Source organism: Mustela lutreola, chromosome 2, assembly GCF_030435805.1.
Source record: "Mustela lutreola isolate mMusLut2 chromosome 2, mMusLut2.pri, whole genome shotgun sequence".
Taxonomy (NCBI): Eukaryota; Metazoa; Chordata; class Mammalia; order Carnivora; family Mustelidae; genus Mustela; species Mustela lutreola.
The window spans coordinates 138,697,218-138,721,501 of record NC_081291.1 but is presented as its reverse complement, the minus strand read 5'-3'; the positions used below and the strand labels follow the sequence as shown (position 1 = coordinate 138,721,501).

Here is a 24,284-nt window from a genome sequence, read left to right as displayed (position 1 = left end):
TGACCCACTGGTAGGTAAGAGGTGACCTCCATCACCACTGCTATGAAGAAATGTGCTTCCACAGGACATGGAATTCCGTTATGATTTCTGACCACATATGAAGGCTTTCCTCTGGATGTGAAACTAGTAACAACAGCAGCAGCATGTTTTTTCCCTCTTTATTCTCAAATTGATTGTTAATGAGCACACACATGGATCAGATTAATAACAACACTCATAATATCCCAGCCGTTGGGTTCTCTCTTTTCTTTTTTGTCTTTAGAGTCCTTTCCAAAAGGAAACATGCTGCCTGGCATTCTATAGTATTCCCAATTTTCAAGTGGAAAAATGAGACAGATATAGTGACATAAAAACATTGGAAGTTATATTTTTTAAAAACAAGACAATAATTCAGACCTTATTGTTTTAATTCTTCTCTACATTACCACAGTAAAATATTTATCAAAGTCTAAGAGATTACCAATATGCAATAACGACCAATGACTTTACATTAATGGAGCTATCAAATATCAGTGAAGTAACCAGAAAAAAGTTACAATGTGAAGGGTGATTCACTATTCTCTTTATACAGTATTGAAACAACCATAACATTTAAACACCAGAAAGTCCTAAGTAGTATTAAACAGTAATTCATAACCTTGAAATGCTGTAATATCTTGACGTACCTTCTGAATGACCAAAACGGATGAAATTTTTCTCAGCGTTAACTTTAGTTTTTTACACAGAACTATGTATTTTTAAAAACTGGTAATCCATGTAAGATATACACAAAACCTTTATCTGACTAGACTGTTCAACAAATAGGACTCCACATTGCTTTGTTGTTATGGGCTAATGAGCTTATAATTCAATGAAACCCTTTTAACAAGTTCTAGTTTCTAGAATGGCATGTTCAAATAGTTTGGTCCTATTAGTTTTATTAACAAAAATCTCCAATTCCTTTATGAGATGTTTAATTCCTCTTATGATCACCTTTAAAGGGCCTGACTTGATTTTTTTCATCTAAATAAATCAAGTGTAACCCTCCAGTCCCCAGTCCACGGGCACTTCATGAGTCTCGGTTCAGTGTAAATCAACACAGTGGCCTTCTCATGAGTTTTCCACTGGAGACTTTAAAGTAATTTTAATACTTTCCATAGGGTACCCTGACTTTCTCTAGGCTTTTGTCAAATTAATAATGGCATGTGGTATTCCTCAGCATAACCTGCCAAAATGTGATAATTTCCTTGGAAGAAAAGCCATGAGCTGCAATCACACGTCTGAGTTGACAGACATCCAAATGGATCCTATATAAAAAGAAAAGGTTTGTGTCTTCTGGAATATGGATGTCCACTTTCAATAAATTCAAACAGATCCCAACATAAACATCTTCAAACTTGATGGGTTTTACGTGACTCATCATTTCATAGATTTTTGGCACCAAATCTCTGGACATTATATAACCAAACCCACTGCAGTAGGGAGGAAACACCTTGAAGGGATACTCCTGGTATGAAATATGGGCTTTCTGGTAAAATCCTCTATAGGAATAGTTATCAATTAGAGGATAACCCGTGAAAATCTTCTCTGAGTGGTTTACATTTAAAAGGTACTTCACTAAATTGCCAGTATTGATGAAAACATCAGTGTCTGTCTTCATGATGTACTTGGCATTGGGGCAAAATTCAGTTACCCACCTGAATGCCATAATTGTTTTCAAGGTCAGATTATTATAGGTGTCTAAAAAATCCTGTCGTATTATGTCACCGTAAAGAAGGTGTTCATCCTCTAAGGATAATGCTAACATTTTGTCTTCCTTTTCGGCCTGCTGGCCTAGTAAGAAAAAGGTAAGAACCTCATATCCCCACCAAGACTTTTTTTCACCCCAAGTAACTCTAATGGCCTGTCTGGCTTTCACATCTGAAGGGTGTGAGGTCACCAGGATGACAAGAAATGGGTTTTGGTGAGAGCAGTTTGAATGCTCTCGAAGAGTGAAGCGAAAGTCTTGTCTGTAAATGGGCTCATACTCGTAGAAGTACATCCAGTTTACACGTTCTATCACGTTGTAGTGGGGCAGGCTGAGGTACCACATCACAAGGAAACTCAGCAGTGACAACAGCAGGAGGCTCCATTTGAGGGATCTCAGTGACATCCTACTTGGAAGGGTGGTCAAGAGAGCCAGGGCCATCCACAGCAGTTCAGAAGCACACGAGCCTCAGGTTCTGGAAGATTATCAAAGACCTGATTAGTTAGAAGTTCCCAAGCAAAACCAAGAATCCTGATCCAAGCCTACTTAATTTCATTTAACTAGAAGCAAATGGATACCAACAACCAAGAGTGCATTTTAGCTTTTTTACATCAAGATCAAGGTTAAAAACATATCCTTCATGACTGTGGGAAAAATAATACTTTTTGTTTGATTTAAATAACTGGTGAAAAACAATTTTGTCCTGGATGTCCAGAGGGACATTGAGAGATGAGTAACTGGGGTTAAAAAATAAACCTGCAATGAAACAAAACAAAACAAAAAAAACCCCAAGACAAAAGCTGGATTTTCTTCTTCACTGGTATGGAAAAGACATAAAGAAATTAGCACAAGGAGATGTTACCAGCAACATGTCCCAATAAACCAAGGGCCTTTCTCAGCTGTGTGATCTGAGGTGGATTCTAGCAAACATGGAATAAGGAAAATCCAGTAGCTATAATTATTCACGCGAGATGGGAGGAAAGCAGAGACTCTTCACCTGAGAGGCAAATCTTCTAGATATAAACAGGATAACTGTTTCCAGAATTTTTAAATGCTCAAGACTGTGACAGAGCTTTTACTTGCCCAAACACATCCCAGCACACCCCTTTTACCATGTCGGCTGAACTCAGTGCTCTATCTGGATAGCAAATGCTTAAATTAAAGGCGGGTCCCCAGTACTGATTGTTCCCCCCTGTGCCAGATCGGAATCATGGGATGGAATCTCCAAGAACATGTGCTTTTTACACAGACCCCAGCTGAGATTAGAACAGAGGTAGGGGACACAGAGCACACAGCCCGCAATGACAGTGTGGCCTCCGCTCTGTGCTAGAACCCAAGGATGTGGCTGGTTTGAAATTCAGGATCCTGCAGGGCTTTCCTGGCACCATGGTCTAAAGACAAACATACACTAAGTGTTTCTTCGATCTTCCCCATTCTCAGACTACATCATGCACTAGAAAGACGAAAGGAAGGAGACAGGAGAAGAAGACAAATCCAAGGCAACAGGGAAACATGGCAGACTGTTTACATCAAACACTAAGGGATATCAGAAGAAGAGACAGATCAACAAAATGGGGGGCAGGCTGAGGGGCTCTGATGGTATCTCTTCACCCACAATCATCTGGGGGTAGTGTTCTGGGGAGCCAGAATTGTTAGTGGGCTGCACATTAATGTCATCATATGGGAAGGCTGGCCTCCCAAGGGGTCTACTTTGGGTCAGTCTAAGGTCTCTGGACACACAGCTCTTCTGCCTTTTAATACTATGAAGATGGCAGGATCTCAAGACTCCTTGTGTTCTCTGGCCATATCGTACCTGCTCTGACTAGTTCTGGTCACAGAACTAGCACTTTCTCTAGTGCTTTCTGTACTTAAAGTCACACAATACAATGGAAAGTTCTGGCAAACTCTCCAGTTTCATGTACACGTGTCTTCCCTCTCCATTTATAGTCTATGACCTTGGTGGCGAAGTTTTTCTCATAATCGTCAAAGTGCAAGACAGAGAGAGACCTACAGCAGGAGTGCAAGGAACACAGACTTGACTGTTATGCTCTTTCTAGCTGTAATAAGGATAAAAGGTAAGTCTGTCAATCCCACTCCAACCTCCCCACCCCCCCTTACTAGCATTGCACAGCCAGCTCCTGGAAAAATGTGAAACAGAAGTGACCCACAGGAAGGATTACAGAAGTAATTAACCTCTTCTTACATTTTCTCCTCATTGGGCTACTAGACACTGCACAACCTTAGGATGCTCAATTTACACCTTGGCCAACGATAGCCTGTACATTTGTTGTACATGTCAGGTGTAGTTTTACGCCTCACTCCAACAATCAGCCATAATGAAGCCATAAACTTCAGACTAAAAGAAGGAAAGTGTCCTGTGTGAGGAGCGGCATTTACAGTTGCATTGAGGCAATGAAGGCCCCGTTACTTTTCAGTAATGGGAAGAACTCAAAACGGCAAATCTTATTATGGAAGTCATGTTATGTGCGTTCTGTAAACCATGGTTTCCAAGAGTGAAAATGTGCCTGTGGTTCTGAGGTTTACTGCTTGTGGGCCCACAAAGAAAATAAAGCAGCAGCAAAGATAAGAAGAAGAACTCTCCAGCTCAGAAAAGGGGAAAGGTCCTTCCAGGACCGGCCAGACAGACTTTAGACAGGTGGTTCTAAAGGCACAGACCATGGTCCACACCCCAGCTCTGACCTTCAACAAACAGGGCGAGCAGGTATGTTATCTTTCAGAGCCCCAGTTTCTGCATCTCTGCACTGAAGATGTCAGGACAGTGTAAATGGGGAATGACGTGTACAAAACAAAACAAAACATGTAGCTGGCCATTAAGTGTTCAGTAAACAGATTCTGTCATCACCAGCTGTGTTCCTCCCTGGGCAACTATTCTTTCCCATCTGTGTTCTCTAAATTGATTTTTATTGTCAAAGGAGTTATCTTAAAAAAAATAATAATCTTTCTGAATTCTTACTATTTAAAGAAAAATGGGTTTCACAGCCATAAATATATTTCTATTTCTTGCCATCTTGATTTATTTCTTCTGCATGAAAGACCTTCAATTTCACCAACTGAACAGTCGGTAGTATGCAGCAGTCACAAATAATGCTTGAAATTTCTACAAGATAGAGAAGAAACTTACAGCATTTACTTATGGGTCAAGGAATCAGAGGTCAAAGAGAGGAAAAAAGCAAGTCCACCTCCTCCAGGCTCTTTCTGAGAACTAGAAACAGATACTGAAATAAAAAGTTATCACTAGTCTACAGAAATCAGACTTCATCTCATGGCTTCATCATGGAAAAAGAGCACTTGGTATTCAAGGCTTAAAACATACATCTAAGTTCTCACATCACCAGGTATCTTCGGTCACCCTACCACAGTTTCACTTTCCTGAATAAGAACGCAGGGGTCACTAAAATAAGTGAAACACAAAACTTCTAAGAGACACTGTGCTGGTGTCCTCTCTTTCATCTTCTGTTCCACACATGCATTCACAGCAGGCAATCCTGGCGTGGGACTGCCGACTACTACTTCCCAACCAACCCTTCCCCTTTGAACCTCCATCTCTATTCACAAATACCCCAGGCACATTGATAAACTGAGAAGAAGAAACAGTGAGGCAAATCTCGCTTGCCGCCATGATTCAGTACGTTCCTGTTTTGGTTTTTACTAGTCAAGTTTGGAAACCAGAGCAAGACATGAAAAACAGGGAGGCACTGACATACAAAAAATGTTCCCAATGGATTAAATACTCAAGTAAGAGAAAAATGCACCTTTCAAAGTACTAAAAGAAAATATGGATAAATATTTTAATAGTTTTGAAGTGGGGAAGACCTTTCAATTACTCAACTGTAAGAAATAATACAATTTCAAAAATTTCTTGCATGAGATTGAAAAGCAAAAAAATAAAACAAAAAACTGAAAAAATAAACAACAATGAAAAACACAAACAAGGTTGAAAGATAAAAAACAAACTGGGAAAAAAACACCTGAAGTTTTAGGGCAAAGATTTGTAAGACCCCCAAATTAAGAACAAGACAAATATTATAAGAGAATTAATGGCCAAAAGAGAAATTCTCAAGAGAACTACAAATCATCAATAAAATAAGAAACGATACTTAAACTCACAAGTAAGCAGAAATATTGACAAAAACCACAAACCAGCAGGGGCATCTGGGTGGCTCAGCCTCTGCCTTTGGCTCAGGTCATGATCCCAGGATCTTGGGATCAAGCCCCAAATTGGGCTCTCTGCTCAGAGGGGAGCCTGCTTCCTCCTCTCTCTCTGTCTGTCTCTCTGCCTACTTGTGATCTCTGTCTGTCAAATAAATAAAATCTTTAAAAAAACAAACAACCCCCACCCCCAAACTAGCAAATTCAAGGAAAAAAACATGACAATACTCATGTGTGAGGGGAAAAGGCATTCTTGAGCGCTCTGGAGGGAAATTTGAAAACAAGTATCAAACTTTTAAACCTGCATACCCTTTGACCAAGCAATACCACTGCTGGCAATTTATCCTAAAGAAATAAGCAGGCAACTGTGTGTGTCATTTAAAATATGAAGGGGGCGCCTGGGTGGCTCAGTGGGTTAAGCCGCTGCCTTCGGCTCAGGTCATGATCTCAGGGTCCTGGGATCGAGTCCCGCATCGGGCTCTCTGCTCAGCAGGGAGCCTGCTTCCCTTCCTCTCTCTGTGCCTGCCTCTCCATCTGCTCGTGATTTCTCTCTGTCAAATAAATAAATAAAATCTTAAAAAAAAAAAAATTAAAAAAAAAAATAAAAAAATAAAATATGAAAAAAAAAATGGATTTAAATGCCTCCCAATAGAGAACTGGTTAAACAAATTATGGTACATCCATACAAGAGCATATATTTATTCATTATATTCAATGAAACTTACCTATATCCCCCTGATATGTTACCAAATGAAAAATGCAGTTGTAAAACTGCTTATGTGCTATGAGTCCTTTTGAAAAATGAAAAGATAATTATAAACCCATAGAGTCACATATGCTGAGCAAGATTTCTAGAAGGATATGTACCAGTATGTCAATATTTCTATTCTGTGGGATTTCTGGAAGAATTTCTTCTTTCTTTTGTTTTTCTTTTTATATCATTTGGATATTCCATGCTATTCATGTATTACCTTTGTAAATACATAAAAGCAAAGCCAAAAATTTAATTTTATGTTTGCATATGTTCCATTGAATAGTAGAAACCCTAACCTAGCAGTCAGGATTGTGAGTTTCATCTTATCCTAGTTCTTCTCCCAAAGTGTGACCATGTACAATTCATGATATTTCTATAAGGTATAATTCTCTCTGATTTTAGTGAATATTATCTTAACATAGCAAGGAATGATTTTTAAAATCCACTCAAAATACAGTAATTCTAATATAAATTTAACAGGATTTACATCAGCTAATAATAATAGTATTTTACCTACATGTATATATACACACACACAGATAAATACAAAAATTTATGAAGTGTTCACAACAAATATTAGCTTCCCCCCAATATCTCTATATGGTGGGCTAGTTGGTTTTACTGTACCTACTTTATAGATGAATTTTAGAGATTTCAAGTGAATTGAAGATGAAATAAAGACACTTTCAAGTTGACGTGGACTTATAAAGTCCATAAACTAGCTGAAAAGCACCAAAGGAATATATTTCAGTATGTAGAAAAATGAACTCAGGAGGAAGGAATGACACGAAAGAAACAAGTGGAAGCAAAGAGATAATAAAAAATAGTAAAAATTAAAAAAGTAAAAAGTAAAAAAGATAGTAAAATTTAAGACAAAGAGTAAAACAAAAAGAGAGGGAGAAGAAAAAGAACAAAAACAATTTTTTAATGTGAAAAAGTGAAAGTAAAATACCATGTAAAAATGACATGGTTTCTGTAAAAACATTTTCACAAAATTAAAACATGTTAATATTCTTATCTAATTGAGGAGGAACAAGGAGAGAGTAATAAACTTTAAGACTGTGCAAAAAATTCATTTAAGAATGTACATTAACGTTTAGAAGGAGCACTGAATTAATAGTTATGGAATGTGTATCTTCCATACCGATTAAGAAATAAACAAAGCAAGCTATCAGATCAGTAGAGGGTAGGATAAGAGAAAAAAAAAAGCAGAGAAAATGCATAGCAAATAGAAAATACAAAAGATATTGGAAGTAAATATAAATGGAAGCCTCTGGCTAGCTTAGTTGGTTGAGCCTCTGACTCTTGCTTTCAACTCAGTTCATTATTTCAGGGTCGTGAGACTGAGCCCTATGTCAGGCTCTGTCCTGGGCGTGGAGCCTGCTTGAGAATCTCTCTCCCTCTCCCTCTGCCCCCACCCCACTCCCACTCTAAAAGAGTAAAAAAAAAAATTTTTAAAGATAAAAAAGAAGTAAATATAAACGTACTATCAGAGTAAATATAAACTCACCTACTAAAAGACGAGAGATTCTCAAACTGGCTTAAAATTCTGCCATTATACTGCTTATAAGACACATGCCTAAAACAAAACAACACAAAAGTTTTAATATTAGTAAATAAGAAAACATATCAGGAAAATGCCAATCAGAAGCCTGCTGCAATTAAATACTAATGTCACATATTTTAAATGAACAGTATTTAAAAGGGACAACAAGATTTTGCTACTAATAAAAGGAGCCATCTAAGAAAATAATTTAACAGTCGTGAAGTTATATAAACATAAAAACATAGCCTCAAAAATATATAAAGCAAACTCTGAAATGTATGAGTACAAATGGAAAAATCTATAATCCTAATGGGAGGTTTTTAACAAATCCCTCTAAATAACTAATATATCAGCAGGCCAAAAATAAGGATAGGCATGTTTCAAATAGTATTAACAAATTTGGTTTAATAGAATAGTAATACACCTTTCAAAATCACATGACACATTTATTAAAAAATTGATCATGTTAGGTTTTATAAGTCATTTCAAGAATTTTTTTAAAACTCAATTTAACAGGAGCGCCTGGCTAGCTCTTGATAGAGCATGCAACTCTTGATCTCAGGGTTGGGAATTTAAGACCCACACTGGGTGTAGAGATTAGTTAAAGAAAACAAAAACAAAAACAAAAACTAACCTCAATTTAACAGAGGCCACATTATTTGACCACAATATAACAAAAACATAACTCAAAAAACACATAAACAAAACAAACTTGTTTGGAAACTCAACGTCCTTATAAATTTCTGTTTAATCCATAAAGTTAAAGAGAATGCCATATTGGAAAGTATACAATATGTGCAACTGAGTAAGATCAATTTACTACATTTCAGTGAGGCACTATTACATCAGCTCCTTTATTGAAAAACTATTGGTTTGGGGCAAAATGTTAGAAAGAAAACAAGCATTTTTTTTTTTTCCTGCTTTAAAGAATGATCAATAGTTTGAGGGAGAAAAATAGCTTCAACGAATGAAGAGGAAAAACTCCTATAGAAAAACTCCAATTGTAAAAGTAGGTAGAATGACAGAATAAGAAAACTATCATTTTACAACTTCTCATGAAATTACTGATTCAGGCAATGATTATTAATCAGTGTTTTAAACATCAAAGGAAGATTAATAAGGAATTGGACATCTATATGGTACCAAAGTAACACCACAAAGATAACCTTTTACTCATAAGGACAGCAGCAATATAAACCTTACATTGGAAGAGTCAGAGTGCTAATAATCAATGTTAGCATTATAAATGGTGGAACTAGTACATACTATTTATCTCCTAATGAGAAACAGTGCGAAATAACAATATTATTTCTGATGAATCCTAGCCAAAAATGTTAACTGGAGTCTAACCAAAATGTACAAAAAATACAGACAATAGAAGAACAAGCTAAGGAACACCAAAGGCAACATTCAAAGAAATCCAAGAGCTGGGATTGTCAGCTAGCATGGTGTCTTTAGCTAGTCAGTACCACGAAAAAAGAGACAGCTGTAGATTAAAAAAGATTTAAGGGCACATACATTGCAATGTATGGTCCTGGACTGGATCCTGTAGAAATCTGAATACAACCTAAGTATTGGGTGATGCCAGGAGAATTATTAATCTGTTCAGGTACGATATGTTAACAGGCTACAAAAGAAAATGTTCCTGGGTAAATAAATGTGGTATATCTACACCTTAGAATACTATTCAGCTACAGGGGTGCCTGGGTGGCTCAGTGGGTTAAAGCCTCTGCCTTCAGCTTGGGTCATGATCCCAAAGTCAGGATCCCATCTGGCTCTCTGCTCGGTGGGGAGCCTGCTTCCTCCTCTCTCTCTGCCTGTCTCTCCACTTACTTGTGATCTCTGTCCAATGAATAAATAAAATCTTATAAAATAATCTTATTTATTTGAAATAGAGTGAGTGAGAGAATAAGAGAGAGAGCGCACAAGCAGGGGGAAGGGTAGAAGAGGCGGACAGAGAGGAAGAAGCATACTCCCCACTAAGCAAGGAGGCCAATGGAGGGCTTCATCACAGGACCCTGGGCTCATGACCTGAGCCAAAAGCAGATGCTTAACTGACTGAGCCACCCAGGCTCCCTGAGAGTATCCCTTTCTCATTTACTTGGTAATATTACTTTGTAAGTTATATAGCTTTTGCATTAATTTGATTCTTAAAACACCTGAATACATTAAAATTCAAAACAATGAAAACAAGGGCAACTGGGTGGTTCAGTCATTGATCATCTGCCTTCGGCTCAGGTCATGATCCCAGTGTCCTGGGATCAAGCCCCACATCAGGCTTTGCTCAGTGGGAAGCCTGCTTTTCTTTCTCCTACTCCCCCTGCTTGTATTCCCTCTTTCACTGTGTCTATGTCAAAAATAAATAAAAATCTAAAAATAAAAATTAAAAATTTCCCTCCCCATTTTAAAGTGTTACATATAAAAATACACTGGATATAACTAAAGCAGTCCTTACAGAAAACTCATAGCCTTTTAAAACAATACACATTTTTAAAAGTAGAATTATCTTACATATATTTTTTGTGTCCTCTGGATTTTTCCAAACTGGTATACAATTTACATACAATAAAATTCACCTTTTTTATTTTACTGTTCTGACATGTAACCACCAGTACAATCAAGATATGAGCCAATTCCATCACAACAAAAATTGTCCTAATGTCCCTTAATCAATCCTTCCCTGAACCTCCAGGCAACCACTGACACTGTTTTTCATCCCTATAGCTTTGCCAAACCAGAATATGTCACATAAACAGAATAAACACAATATGCAGACTCTCATGTATAATGAATAATAAATTTTTTAAAAAAGACTGAAAATAGGGGCACTGGGGCGCTCATTGGGTTAAAGCCTCTGCTTTCGGCTCAGGTCATGATCCCAGCATCCTGGGATGGAGCCCTGCATCAGGCTCTCTGCTCGGCGGGGGGCCTGCTTCCCACCACTCCCCGCCCCCCGCCGGCCTCTCTGTCTACTTGTGATCTCTCTCTGTCAAATAAATAAATAAAATCTTAAAAAAAAAAAAATGAAAATAAATGAGTTGAGTACTTAGCTCAAGAAGCTAAAAAAAAAATTCCAGTGTTATTACAGAAACAAGAAAACAGAAGGAATAATAAAGACAAAGCAGAAAACAAAGAAAAACAAAAAAGCCAAAAAGGAAGATTACTTTAAAAAACAAACATTAGGAAGAGAAGGGAAATATCTAATCTGTTAGAGAAACTGTAGCAATCCTAATTGTGAAACTTTTAAAATTATTTCTATTAAAGCCAGAAAAAAGACAAGGCTGCCCACTGTTGCCTCTACTACTCACTGCTCTTCTAGAGTGTTACTGCCACAACCAAGAAGAGGAAATAAGATGTAAAAACTGTTAAGGAAGGGAAGAAAATGTGCCCTTATTTTCATATAATGTAATCATCTACATAGAAAACTCAAAGAGAAAAAGACAACAGATACTCGTTTACCAAGATGTTGGGTATGAGCTCACACATATATCCAAAACACTAAAAAAACCCAAAAATCTAAGGAAAAACACAGCAACAACAGAAACGACATAGTGTTAAGTAAAACTAACCAAAAAACGTGCAGGACCCTCATGTGGAAAGGTAAAAATATTTTCTGAAGAATAAAAAAATAAATGAGAGACACATATTCAGGGGTAAGAGAAGTAAAAAGTAAAGATTCTACCTCCCTAAATTAATCAATAAATTCACAGGATTATGAAAGGAACTTAATGATCTAAGAATAACCAATACAAATCTGAACACAAAGCATGAAGCAGGGGATGGACTGGGTGTTATCAAAGTCTATGAAAGAGCTACAGTAATTAAAACAGAGGCACAGACGAACAGATTAAATAGCTGAAGAGCGCCAAGACCTGAGGCAGATCCGCACATATACTGGGACCTGAAAAATGGCAGAGGCTACATCACAAACCCATGCAGAAAAGATTTAGTAAATGGTTCAGAATAAATGTGGCCAAAATAAAACATATTCATATTTATTTTCAAAAATAAAATTCAGGTGGATATGAGAATTTTAAAAAGTAAAAAAAAAAAAAAAAAGGCAAACAGGTGACCTGTGAATAAGAAGTTCACAGAAGAGGAAATCAGAGAAGCTAATAAACATGAAAAGAGGGTCAGTCTCACTAGTGATCAGGGATATGCAAATTGAAGTCAGATACCAAATTTTTAACCCATCAGGAAATATCAAAGAATTTATTATTAATCAGGTATTGGAGTAAATGCTATTTGTCACACACAGTGGGTCGAAGTACACCACCACCGCCCCTTTGGTAGGCAAGCAATACGGCTACATCTAGTAAACTGAAAATCAGACTTTCTTTTTCTGGGACTACATCCTAGAAAAACTTTTACATGTGTAGACACATGGAGATATGTGCAAGCATGCTCACAATGGGGCTATGAAAACATAATCTGAGGCAATTTAAATGTCTATCCATTAGATAATAAATCAATAAAACCTGGTACTGTCTATAAGACAGTTAAAAGAAATGAACTGGATTTATGCACAGAGTATCAATTTGGATAGTATTAAAATATAAAATGTTGAATAAAATATACAAGTTGAAAAATTAAATACATATGTAATACCACTTATATAAGTACTTCTAAACATTGTAAACAGCACCCAAGAAACTGGGTTTTCAGAAGCAACTATGCACAAAAAATTTTTCTTCTCTCCAAAGATTTTATTTGTATTTGAGAGAGACAGAGGGACAGCCAGAGTCAGCAGGGGGAGGGAAAGCCAGGAGGAGGGAGAAACAGACTACCTGCTGAGTGGGGAGCCTGATGCAGGGCTCCTGAGATCATGACCTGAGCCAGTCAGCCACTCAACCAAGTGTGCCACCCAGGAGCCCCCACACAAAATTATTTTTTAAAGAAACTGCAGGAATACCTCCCACATTCAGCAGTGTGGGTGTCGCTGGGGAAGAATGAAAGGGGCATGTGGTGAAAAGGGGAAAGAGAAGGCTAGCCACAAACACTACCAAGTATGAGCATTTGTTAGTTCAAGGTGATGGAAATATAGGCATTCTTTTGTATTTTAGTTTTCCTTGTATTTAAAATTTATCAAAACAGGAAAAAAGCATGATAAAAATGCTTGGACATTAGAGTTAAATGGCTCACCTAAATCTCAGCTTACTCAGTAACACTTAATGGCTGTGTGACTTTGGGGACATGACTTAATTTCTCAAAAGTGTCTTTTTTCAGCTACAAACCAAGTGCCTCAATACCAATTCAGTTACTGTGAGGTTTCTGTGGGAGAACACGGGCTATTCAGTCAGTATACTTGGTAGTTCTTGAAGTTAAAGTGACACTCAGGTGTGTGGATGAATGTAGACCCACTCTGATGACACAGGAGTCAAAGTGGCCTGCCCTGAGACTTGGGATTGGTTCACACTCTGACAGTGGGAGCACAGGGCAGCTGTTCTCCTAGCACAAGCCTCCTTAGGAAGGCCGAGCTTTGTGCACCCTGACACTGCTCTGAATTGCATGTCCCAGGAGAGGGACAAATAGACTCTAAAATATTGATGAAGAGAAAAATATAAAAAGGCCCAACAAGAAAATATACCATTATTTTATGATCAACTTCTTAAGTAATAATGTCATATATCACTGTGAAGAAATTACACTTATAATTTTAAAATAATTTCCATTTTATAAAAGACGAACTTGTGATTATATTAACTAAGTGTACATGCACTAACTAGATTCTAAATAATTTAAACAAAAAATCTTCTCTCCCCCCAAAAGCCTAGCATTATGCTGGTGCACAGCAGGCCACCAGAAATCTCTTGTCGATTGGTGGTTGATCTACAACAGCTGAAGAAACATCTAAATAATAGAAAAGCCCGGAAAACCTCCAGAGACAAAACAGGTTAGCTGCTTCCAATGCTTTAGCCATCAAATGAAACCTTCACCCTCAGAGAATAAATCTGCATCTCAGTTATTAACATTAGAACTTTCTGGGAGCCAAAGAGGGCTGCATCTGTCTTGCCCACAAGTGTGACAGAGTCCTCAAAAGGGCTCCATGGACCAAAAAAAAAAAAAAAAAAAAACGAAGTTATTCAAATAAACTTAAATTAGTATTTCAGTTTTTAATATGCTAGTGTACCTTCTCTGAGAAGAGACTATATTATGCCACATTTCTCAAATTTATCTGAAGAACCTATTTTAATTTTCAGTGCCTCTAGCAAGGACTGAACTCTACACTTTGGAAAATCCTGTCCTAGATCATCATGTAGTCACTGTATTGGTAAACTAATTTTGGCGAATTAAAAAAAAATTAAGCACTAGTTTGGAGTTTAAAAACTGGTTCATTTTTTTGGGCAAAGTTTCTAGTGTTAGTCACTAAAGCTGAGTAAACATGTACCCAGTGATGTAGCAGCTCCCAGTCCTGGGGGAACACTCAACAATATGTAAATAGGAATACCAAAACATGTTCAGAGAAGTTCGTAACAGCACACTATCCATGATGACCCCAACCTGGAAACAATCATGGTACGAGGGAGAAACAAATTTCTATAACAGCGCCTTATACAAAATGGAAGTGAACAAACTGCATCCTCACGTGACATTCTAGAGAGTCTCTCAAACTCCATGTTGAGCTAACGAAGCCAGACACATAAAGAGTAGACACTATGATTCTATTTACACAAAGTGGAAAAGCAGACAAAAGTAATCTATGGTGTTAAGAAATTATCAAGGACACTGGTAAACCCTGGAGATAATTAGGAAATGCAAATGGTAGGGCCTGAGGGGGACTTTCGGGGGGGGGCAGGGCACGTTCTATTTCTTGACCTAGATGGTGCCTACAGGTGTGTTCACTGTGATATTTCATTTCTTCATCTGTACATTTTTTTTTGCAGGGAGAATGCTATATGAAAAAAAATAAATAAAGTTAAAACAGCCTGGCAATCCAATCAGTCATTCTGTTTATTTGGTTACTGTGCACCATCAGTGTTGGCAGGTGTCTACATGACTTTCTGGCCCTAGATGTCCAGCTGTGCTGAGAGCACTAGGAACTGCTACTAAGCAATAACTCACGAACTTCAAGACAGCCCACGAATAAAGGCAGGCACTTTCGAAATCTTTACTGTTTGCACTGAAGAGGTGAGGAGACTAAGGCTCAGGGAGAGCCAGAAACTTGCCCAAAGTCAAAGGCTCTTAAGTGGTAGAGACAAAATCAAACAAGACTCCAAATTTCATGTTCTTGGCACTACTCTTCCTATCCCAGGCAATCCGCCGCACGCCCACTGACCAGAGTTGCTCTGAGTGGTTTTAATTCTCGTGACCGCTGAACCTTGAAACAGTAAAGGAGCATCGCAACCTTATCGTCTTTATATAGAAAGACTCAAAATTCTCCCTCTCAAACTTGAAATATGGGTTGTTAACACCACAAACATAATAACTAATAATGGAGTGCCCGCGTGACTCAGTCAGTTAAGTGTCTGCCTTCGGCTCAGGCAGATCCCAGAGTCCTGGGATCGAGCCCCACATCACCTCCCTGCTCATCGGGGAGACTGCTTCTACCTCTCCCTCTATCCCCCTCCCCACTCGTCGTCTCTCTCTGGCTCTACCTCAAATAAATAAAATCTTTAAAAAATGATAACTAATAATTTATGCAGATATAGACTTTCTTATTTTACTTCAGATATATGCTGGGAACAATAGGGCACCTGGAGGCTCAGTCAGTTAAAACATCTGACTCTTGATTTCGCCTCAGATTATAATATCAGAGCAGTGAGATGGAGCCCAGCATTGGACTCTGTGCTCAGCAGACAGTCTGCTTGAGATTCTCCCTCTCCCTCTGCCCCCTTTCACCCCCAAATAAATAAATCTTTAAAATATATATGCTGGGGGCGCCTGGGTGGCTCAGTGGGTTAGTCCTCTGCCTTCGGCTCAGGTCATGATCCCAGGGTCCTGGGATGGAGCCCCACATCGGGCTCTCTGCGCTGCAGGGAGCCTGCTTCCTCCTCCTCTCTCTGCCTGCCTCTCTGCCTACTTGTGATCTCTGTCAGATAAATAAAGAAAAAATAAAAAAAAAATATATATATATATGCTGGACGCTCGAAAATTAGGGGACTGAGAGGGTGGTTGGAGGGATCAGTCCAAATGCAAGGACTCCAGAGAAACAGAAGAATCATTCAATGGTACCGTTATTTAAGCCAAAATAACCTCAAATTCTTTCCTGGGATACAAAAATGGTGCTTATTTTCTGCAAAGGGAAAGCAAATTCAATTATTTTAAAAAACATTTAAACTCTTCTAACTGCAAGTATGATATATGTTCATTAGAGAACTGGGAATGCAAAAACAAAGCACAGGCAATGAAAGCTTAAGGGTAACGATGTTAACACTTTCTGAAGAAGATCTCTATCCTGTCTGTCTCTTAGGAATACACAACCCCCCCCCCCCATTTCATCTGCTGCCATGCCTCTTCCGATCCCTATTTCAGCTGTAACGGCTTCCTTTCTGAACCCTAAGTCAAACTTTCCCACCTTGGGAAGTCTGCACTTGCTTGTCCCTCTAACTCAAAAGCAGTTTCTCAAAAGGTTGGCTCCTTCTGCTTCAGATCCCAGCAAAATGTCACTTAGGAGACTCCCTCCCTGACCCCTTATCCCAAGTTAATCCCCACCCATACTTTCTATCACACCCTTCATTATTCCCCTCTGGGCAATTAACCCAGCCAGATTTTCTGTCTGTTTTTCTATTATCTGTTCCCTTCCCAAGAATCTGAGGTTTGTGAGGGAAAAGGCCTTATTCTCCCCACATGCCTGGAGCCTAGCTCACAGTAGGTGCTAGATGGATATCTGAATGCTGTGCAAATGGTCCGATAATGTGCTTTTATCCATTCAATATATTAAGAAAAGATCCCCAAGAATAAACCGAATCCAAAAGCAAACTCCTGAATCTGTTAGATTATGCTTACTTTTCTTCAGCCCTCTCATGATACAAAGCCCTCTTATGATACAAAGTCTTCTTCTAATTCTGATCATCTTCATTTTAAAAGGTCCAGACATGAAAAACCAAAAACAAACAAAAAAACCCACCAAAAACTGCATTTCAATAAAATTCAAAGCCTGGGCATATGAGCTTTAGGGGTCATCCAAGGAGAAAACATGTGCTATCATTAAGGATAATTATAGAATTACTGCCAGTTGTAAACTATGACTCTTATTCCACATAAAGAACAGTAGTGCAAAGAGCAGAAATCCTAATAGCCCCAACAAGGCCCAGTGGAAGTGAGTTTAGTAGACACAGTCATGTCCTATTTTTTATAGAGGGAGAACCATGTATCAATACACATCATGAAGAAAATTCCCCTACTAGCTCCCTCTTCAAACGAACGTATTAATTCATAAACAAAGCAAAATAAAATTCCACCATTCTGACCTCCTCTGATTATATTAGAAACAAACAGAATCAGTGATGCCTGACCACTACGTCTCTCTTTCTTTTCTGAACCCAGTGGTTCTTAAACTTGGCTGTGTATTATAATCTCCTGGAGAACTTGGAAACCCCTGGAAGTCGGGCTGTACCCGGGACTAACTAAATGAGAGTTGCAGAGGACAGTGAGGCTCAGATAGCAGTACCTCTAAAGTTTTCCAGATCATTCCAATGTGCTGCTCTAGACCTAACTATTCCAAGCACAGTGACTGTGCACCATCTAGGAGCTTGCTAGAAATGCAGAGCCTCAGGCCCAACCCCATCTGAATGCAGCGAAACTCAGTGAATCAGAAACACTTAGGATGGGGCTGGCACACATTAAGAACTGCGTAGATGGTACTGCTATTATTACTGAAGTCCACTACATGATCCTCTAACCTACTCTTATTTGCTTGTATTTGTTCCATTTACAGACCCTACAGCTAGCTCCCAATGTCTCTTATAGGACACCATATGGTCTACAGCACATGTAGACATGCAAATAAATCCTAGTTTATCCACATTCCCTCTTCAAATCAGTAAGCTTTCTTTTTTTTCCCACTGTAAGTTCCCCACCCAATGTAGGGCTTGAACTTGTGACCCTGTGATCAAGAGTCACGTGCTCTACCTACCGACTGAGCCAGCCAGGCACCCCAATAAGCTTCCTTTTAGGGGTGCCTGGGTAGCTCAGTCATTAAGTGTCTGCCTTCAGCTCAGGTCCTGATCCCAGGGTCCTGGAATCGAGCCCCATACTGGGCTCCCTGCTCGGGAGGAAGCCTGCTCCTGCTTCCCTCTGCTTCCGTTCCCTCTCTTGCTGTGTCTCTGTCAAGTAAATAAATAAAATCTTAAAAAAAAAAAAAAAAAAAAGCTTCCTTTTAAAATCCAAAGATGATGTTTCTTCTAGCATCTTAAAGTTCCCAACGTTTTGCTACCCTGAACATTTAAGCTCATAGGGACTACTAGCAGAGGTTCACATGCCAACTGCGAACTTTTTCGGCTCCTCTTCCACACAAGCTGCCCTCTTTCATGATCTTCCTCTTGCCCCATGATCCTCCCATAACTGGGAACGATTTGAACTGTCAATAGCCCTACAATAGGTATTTCTGGCAACTGGCGGAGAACTACAAAATACATTAACCTTTTCAAACTGAGGCGTGAAATATTCAAGTGGCATCAATCTATTTTAAGGACTGGGCATATTTGATAAAGCTTACATTCCTCCCTCTGACTTTGAAGCACAGCTGGACATATAATAGAGAATCAAATTTTATTGACTGAATGGATGAACTGCAACCGCTATACTTGCCGAATTTAGTAACTTAAATTTAATAACTTGAAAACGAAATATGCTTTACTCTGTCAGGGCAAACAAAGTTAATTGAAAAAAACAAAACAAAAACAAACTTGCTTTCTGCTTTTATCCAATTTCTTCACATTCCCCTCTCTCCATAAGTTTAGCAAAATCCCCCGCTTGGTCCTGGCACTGTGGCAAGTACTTCCCATACTTCCACTATTTGTTGATTAAAACAATCTAGGAGGTAGGCACTACGACCATAGCATCTTTGTTCCCGTTGAGGAGACTGAGACGTGGAGACCTGATCAAGAGTCAGGCTCTCACAGCCAGCAAGCGCAGCTGGGAATCCCGCAGTCCTCATTCTGAGTGGACTCCCCAACCACAGCACCACTAGGCATCTTTCCTAATTTGTGTTAATCTCACTGGCCTCTCATGCTTTCTTCCACACAGTGTAGCACTTCTGATCTTCCTCAGGGATGAAGAGCTTCAAAACTAACCCAGAAACTTAAAAGGGCGGGGAGGGGAATCCTTTGCGCAAACACTCTTCAATTTCCAAGCAGATCATGCTCTTTCGAATTCTCATCCAGACAATATCCAACCAGTGTTCCTTTCAAGTACACGTTTCAGAAAAGGAGGAACTGCTGAAAAGAATAATGCTAATGAGTTTATATTCCAAATAACCCTGAATAAATTACTGAGCTTCGGTAAACATTAGCAAACACTCAGACACAAAAGCAGAGACCTGTCAGGAGCCTGCAGAGATTCAGAGTACTTGTGTGACTGACTCATCTCCATATTCAAAAGGTTCCTCCACCTGAAGATCAAGGGAGCCTTAGATCATTCACGAGAATCAAGTTTCTCTGAAGAGGACAGGGCACTGAATGGTCTTTCTGAAGGAAGTGGACAAGTGAGCCCAACAATGGCACCTCGCTGGTTTCAAAACTGGTTGATCCCCCATGGCCAATGTGTTTTCCACAGCCAGTCATGTGTTCAACATACACTTCTTGGGCTCATGCTGGACTGTGAGAATATGGTACTGACCAAAACACCCAAACAGAGCAAAAGTGGATGTACTTCTGCCGTCAGAGGCGAGCAATCTGAAAGAGCCACATGACAGAACAGCCATATGTTCATGGGAAGAGGCAACAAGATGACTGGGTCTGGAGAGAAGCTAGGAAAATGGGAGCAGAGCAAAGATCATACAAGTCAGGCAGAACAGCAGGAAAGCTGACCTGAAAGCTGGGATTCCTGTCTCTGTTTTGTTATAAACAGCTTTACTCATTGGAGGAAAAGGACAGCGGAAGCTGCTCTAGTTAATATTTCTTCTCACTGTTGCCCAGGCTAGGAATATTATGTATCTTTGTCATCGTAACCTTGTCTGTCAGGCTAAGTCACCAACTACCTTTCCCTCAGTTATCTAAGCGTATTTCATTCATTTCTTCATTTCTAACACAGGCTAGGCCTGTGTTAGCGGCTGGGACAGCAGTGGGGAAAAAGATCCCTGCCTTGTCCTTGAGTTGTTGATACCATGCAGAGCATGGAGGAAGGCTGAGGACTCCTCAAGGTTCAGACTGAACATGATGGGTAAAGCGCACCTGGAGAAGATGGGATGAGACCTCCCAGCTCAACTGTATGTCTCGAGACCTCCCAGCTCAACTCTATGTCTCTAAATGCGTGCTCAGGGTCCATGGCCCGGAGCCATCTTTGCACTTTCAGAATGTGCAGACGCTTGATAAAAAGAAAAATTACAGAACCTATCTAATCAAGAGAAAAGAGTTGGTAAGAGTTTTTTCTCTTGGGGGTATCCCCATCCTTGAAAACAAAGTCTGTTACCAAAATAGGTAACACACTGCTTCTTTATGCTAACTTTAAAAAGCCTGATCAAAACACACAGCTTGGGATTTAGCAGAATTCTGTGCTCTATTCCAGGAGTGGCAAAAAAAATTTTTTTTAAATAAAAGGGCAGATAGCAAACATTTCCTTTGCGGGCTATACAGTCTCTATCCCAGACACCTGATTCTGCCTTTGTAGCAAAAATGGAGCCGTAGACAATATTAAACAAATAGGTGTGGCTGTGCTCCAAAAAACTTTATTCACTAAACAGGTCGCTGGTCTGGAAATGTTGTTCTAGGCCCATGAAATGGCATACCTTAGAACATCAAGAAAAGCTCAATTTCCTGGGGGTGTCTGGCTGGTTCAGTCCCTAGAGCATGTGACTCTTGATCTCAGAGTTGTGAGTTCAAGCCCTATACTGGGCATGGAGCTTACAAAAAAAAAAAAAAAAAAAGGGAAAAGAAAATCTCAATTTCCTAAGATCTTTCTTCTCTGTGTTTCCTTATGACTGAAGAGCAGATCCTAGTAGTGGTAACATGTTCCCACATAAAATGGTTCCAGAAGGGCAGACAGGGCTGATGAGTATTACCCTAGGCTACCTATGGATGCTCTAAAGGGACAACAAAAGGCCTGGCTTCATAATTCAGGGTCAGAAACACATAGAATGAAAAATTCATACTCTACCCTAGCTTTCTGGTTTTACTCCCTGATTTCTCAGAGTTGCAGGGGTTAGAAGTCATCTTCCTGGCCAAATCTTCCATCCTGCAGTGTCTCAGGGCCTCACCCTGGGTATTCTGTGGCTTCAACTTCCCTCATCTAGACAAGCCTCCTACAAACCGCTATTCTTCCTGCACATACCTTCTCCTTCTCCTCACATATAATTCACAATGCACCAAGAGCTCTGGTGCCAAAAGCAAATCAATATTAATAATAGGCAATTTTTTACTGAAATAAAACCATTGTTCACAGTCCCAAAAGAGATATTTGCAAAAGACATTCTGTCAAATGAACTGCAACTTTTGAATGCATCTGATGTGCAAGGCCATTTAAGAGCATGCTATTTGACCCACCACATTTGACCTTGTTCAGGAAGTTGTACAGTGTGGTTACCACATAGTGAGCACAAAGGAGCAATGGTAACTGTTAGAGCTGCAAGAAGAAAGTGTATTTGGCCTCGATGTTATATTGTGAATGGGATAAAGGCGTTTAATGGAGATTCTACCTGTATCACCCGATGGTGTAAAGAACAGAGCTCCGGACTGGGCAGAGAGAGAGGGCAAATCATTTCAAGGGATAAGAACAGAGGAAACAGTATCCACTGGAGTATTTTCTTAGAAATAAAGAGAGTGGAGTTTAAGTTGAAAGCCACCAAATTAAGTTTACATAGTTAACTTTTCCTGAGTTACCACAATATTTTAATAATAACCCAATTTTTAGAAATACATGTATCATCCAGGAGGGTTTAGTAAAGCTTAACTTTACAACTCCTCAAATCCTCCAGGGAAAAAAGATATACTAGAATATACAACAGAACTTGTAGCTGTGTAAATGATCCTTAAAATCTTGTAAAGGAGACTCACAGTTTTAACCAATTAGGATAATTTCTAAATTAAAATAAGATGAACTTACCTACAGAATTTCAGATGAGACTGAAGCACTAGAAGAAGTTTTTCTGCTGTTTTCCATATCCCATGCTTAATTAAAAGATTTGCTGTGAACTACTGAACAAAAGAACAGAAAAAGAATACATCTAAATCATAACTCAACACCATCTAGCAATATGACATGTAAAATCAATGTTCTATACCTAGCAAGCTGCTACAGGAGCAAAGTACCATACATCAGCATTCTCTTCATTTTTGGAAAAGGTTTGGTCCTCTCTTCTTCCTTCTTGCTCTCAAATCACCTCATGCACCCACTCTGGAATTATAATTTGACCACTGTTTTGGTAACATGCTTTATTTTCATGGCTAGAATTACCCAATGACCATTCATTCGAATGAACCTTCTAGTCTAGAAGAAAAAAAATGTTTTAGACTCTTATCTCTTAATAAATAGCTCCCTTCTTTAGACTGATACAAGTTCAGATGTGCTTTCATCAGGCATCAACACATTCTGAGAGCACAAAATCAGCTCCCTCCATCCCTCCAAGACACCTGGGGAAAGCTAAAACACAAACTTATTCTCAGCTGAAGACTGCAAACTCCAATCTTCCTTTCCTCTGACAACAGAAAAAAAGATACTGTTTGGTAATCTGTTCCTTGGTACCAGCTTTTCCTGACAAAGCAGCCCATCCAAAACACTGGTACTATGTGCAAAATACAGAGGATAAAAACCCCATTTCTGCTTTGCAACTCTCCCTCCTAGTCCAACAGGGAGGAGTGGAAGAGAAGGAAATACGGAATGCAAGGCGTTGCTTACTACTGGCATCATTCCTTATTGCTTGGAAAAGTGAGGCTCCATTGCACCTTTCAGATTTCTTTTAAAATGCCTGTAAGCTTTAAGATCGCCTCTGGATAGCCCTAGTTCCTTGGGGTTTCCTTTTTTCTCTGCCCAATCCGCCCAATCTCCTCCTTGGGTCCATATTCCTTACAACCCCTCCCGATGAAGAGGAAACCTCCCACAATCCTACTCCCAGGCCCTTCCCCAACGCCTTGGGAATGCGTTCGCCCCGGGCCTGCTGGGAAATCCACCAAAACTGAGACACTGTCCCCTTCCTTTCCCCCGCTGCCCCGGCCAACGCGCCCCGGGCCGCTCCCTGAGTTTGTCGCCGGAGCGGCCTAGGGCGACGGGTATCCGGGGGCTGCGCCCTAAGGCAGAGCCGGCAGGACAGTGTGTTCCTTGCAGCCGCGGCCAGGGCCCGCCACGCGTCCCTGCTCCCTCAATGTCGCCAGGGCCCCGCCGAGCTCCTTCTTCCCGGCTCACCGGGATCCGGCAGCTGTTCGTCGCAGAGGCCGGAGCCCCTGGGCGCCGCTGCTCCCGCGCCACCCCAGCGGCGCTGTGGGAAAGGGCCGGAGTGGGCGGCACCGCCCGGGCCGGAGTGGGCGGCACCGCCCTGACCGCCCCCAGGCTTCGCCGCCTCCGCAGTGCCGTCCGGGAGAAGCGAGTCCCAGGACCAAGCCCGCCACCCTAGGGTCTCCAGGGCTTTCGGATCGCCCCCAGCGACCCCGCCTCACACTCACCTCCCGCACACCGCACGAAGCCTGCTCCCACACCCGCTGGCGGACGGCCGATGCTGCCGTCCCGCGCGCACACGCAGCCTCCCGCAGCCGCACGCACGGCCGGGCGCGCGCAGACCACGCGCGGAGGCCCGGAGCCCCCTCGCTCGCTCGCACGCAGGCGCGGGCCCCGAGCCCCGGCGAGCGCTGCCCTGCTCGGCCGGCGGCCGTGCGCACTCTCCTGGGCGCGCCCTGTTGCTCCTCGCCATCACCTTGCGTTCGGAGGACGGTAGGCGTTTTCCATTTGCAGCGGGCCGAGGTTGGGCAACTTAGTGACGGACCTCCGGCAAGGATTTTGCC

The 24,284-nt window shown here is 40.5% G+C and overlaps 1 protein-coding gene across 28 annotated transcripts; it reads right to left on the bottom strand.

The window, feature by feature from the left end:
* Positions 1 to 144: 144 nt before the first annotated feature.
* B3GALNT1 (beta-1,3-N-acetylgalactosaminyltransferase 1 (globoside blood group)) lies at positions 145 to 24,076 on the bottom strand. Of its 28 annotated transcripts, none has more exons than XM_059163592.1 (6): positions 23,949 to 24,031; positions 22,574 to 22,686; positions 22,396 to 22,487; positions 19,431 to 19,574; positions 8,161 to 8,229; positions 145 to 2,201 (listed from the first exon to the last, which is right to left on the bottom strand). In XM_059163592.1, exon 6 carries the CDS (start codon positions 2,165 to 2,167, stop codon positions 1,172 to 1,174), a length of 996 nt encoding a protein of 331 aa, XP_059019575.1. In that variant the 5' UTR covers positions 2,168 to 2,201; positions 8,161 to 8,229; positions 19,431 to 19,574; positions 22,396 to 22,487; positions 22,574 to 22,686; positions 23,949 to 24,031; the 3' UTR covers positions 145 to 1,171. The 28 variants fall into 28 exon arrangements, with proteins under 28 accessions (XP_059019575.1, XP_059019573.1, XP_059019578.1 ...); XM_059163590.1 differs by lacking the exon at positions 23,949 to 24,031 and adding an exon at positions 23,692 to 23,809; XM_059163595.1 differs by lacking the exon at positions 23,949 to 24,031 and adding an exon at positions 23,692 to 23,809 and having other exon boundaries at positions 19,431 to 19,571.
* Between the last annotated feature and the right edge of the window lie 208 nt (positions 24,077 to 24,284).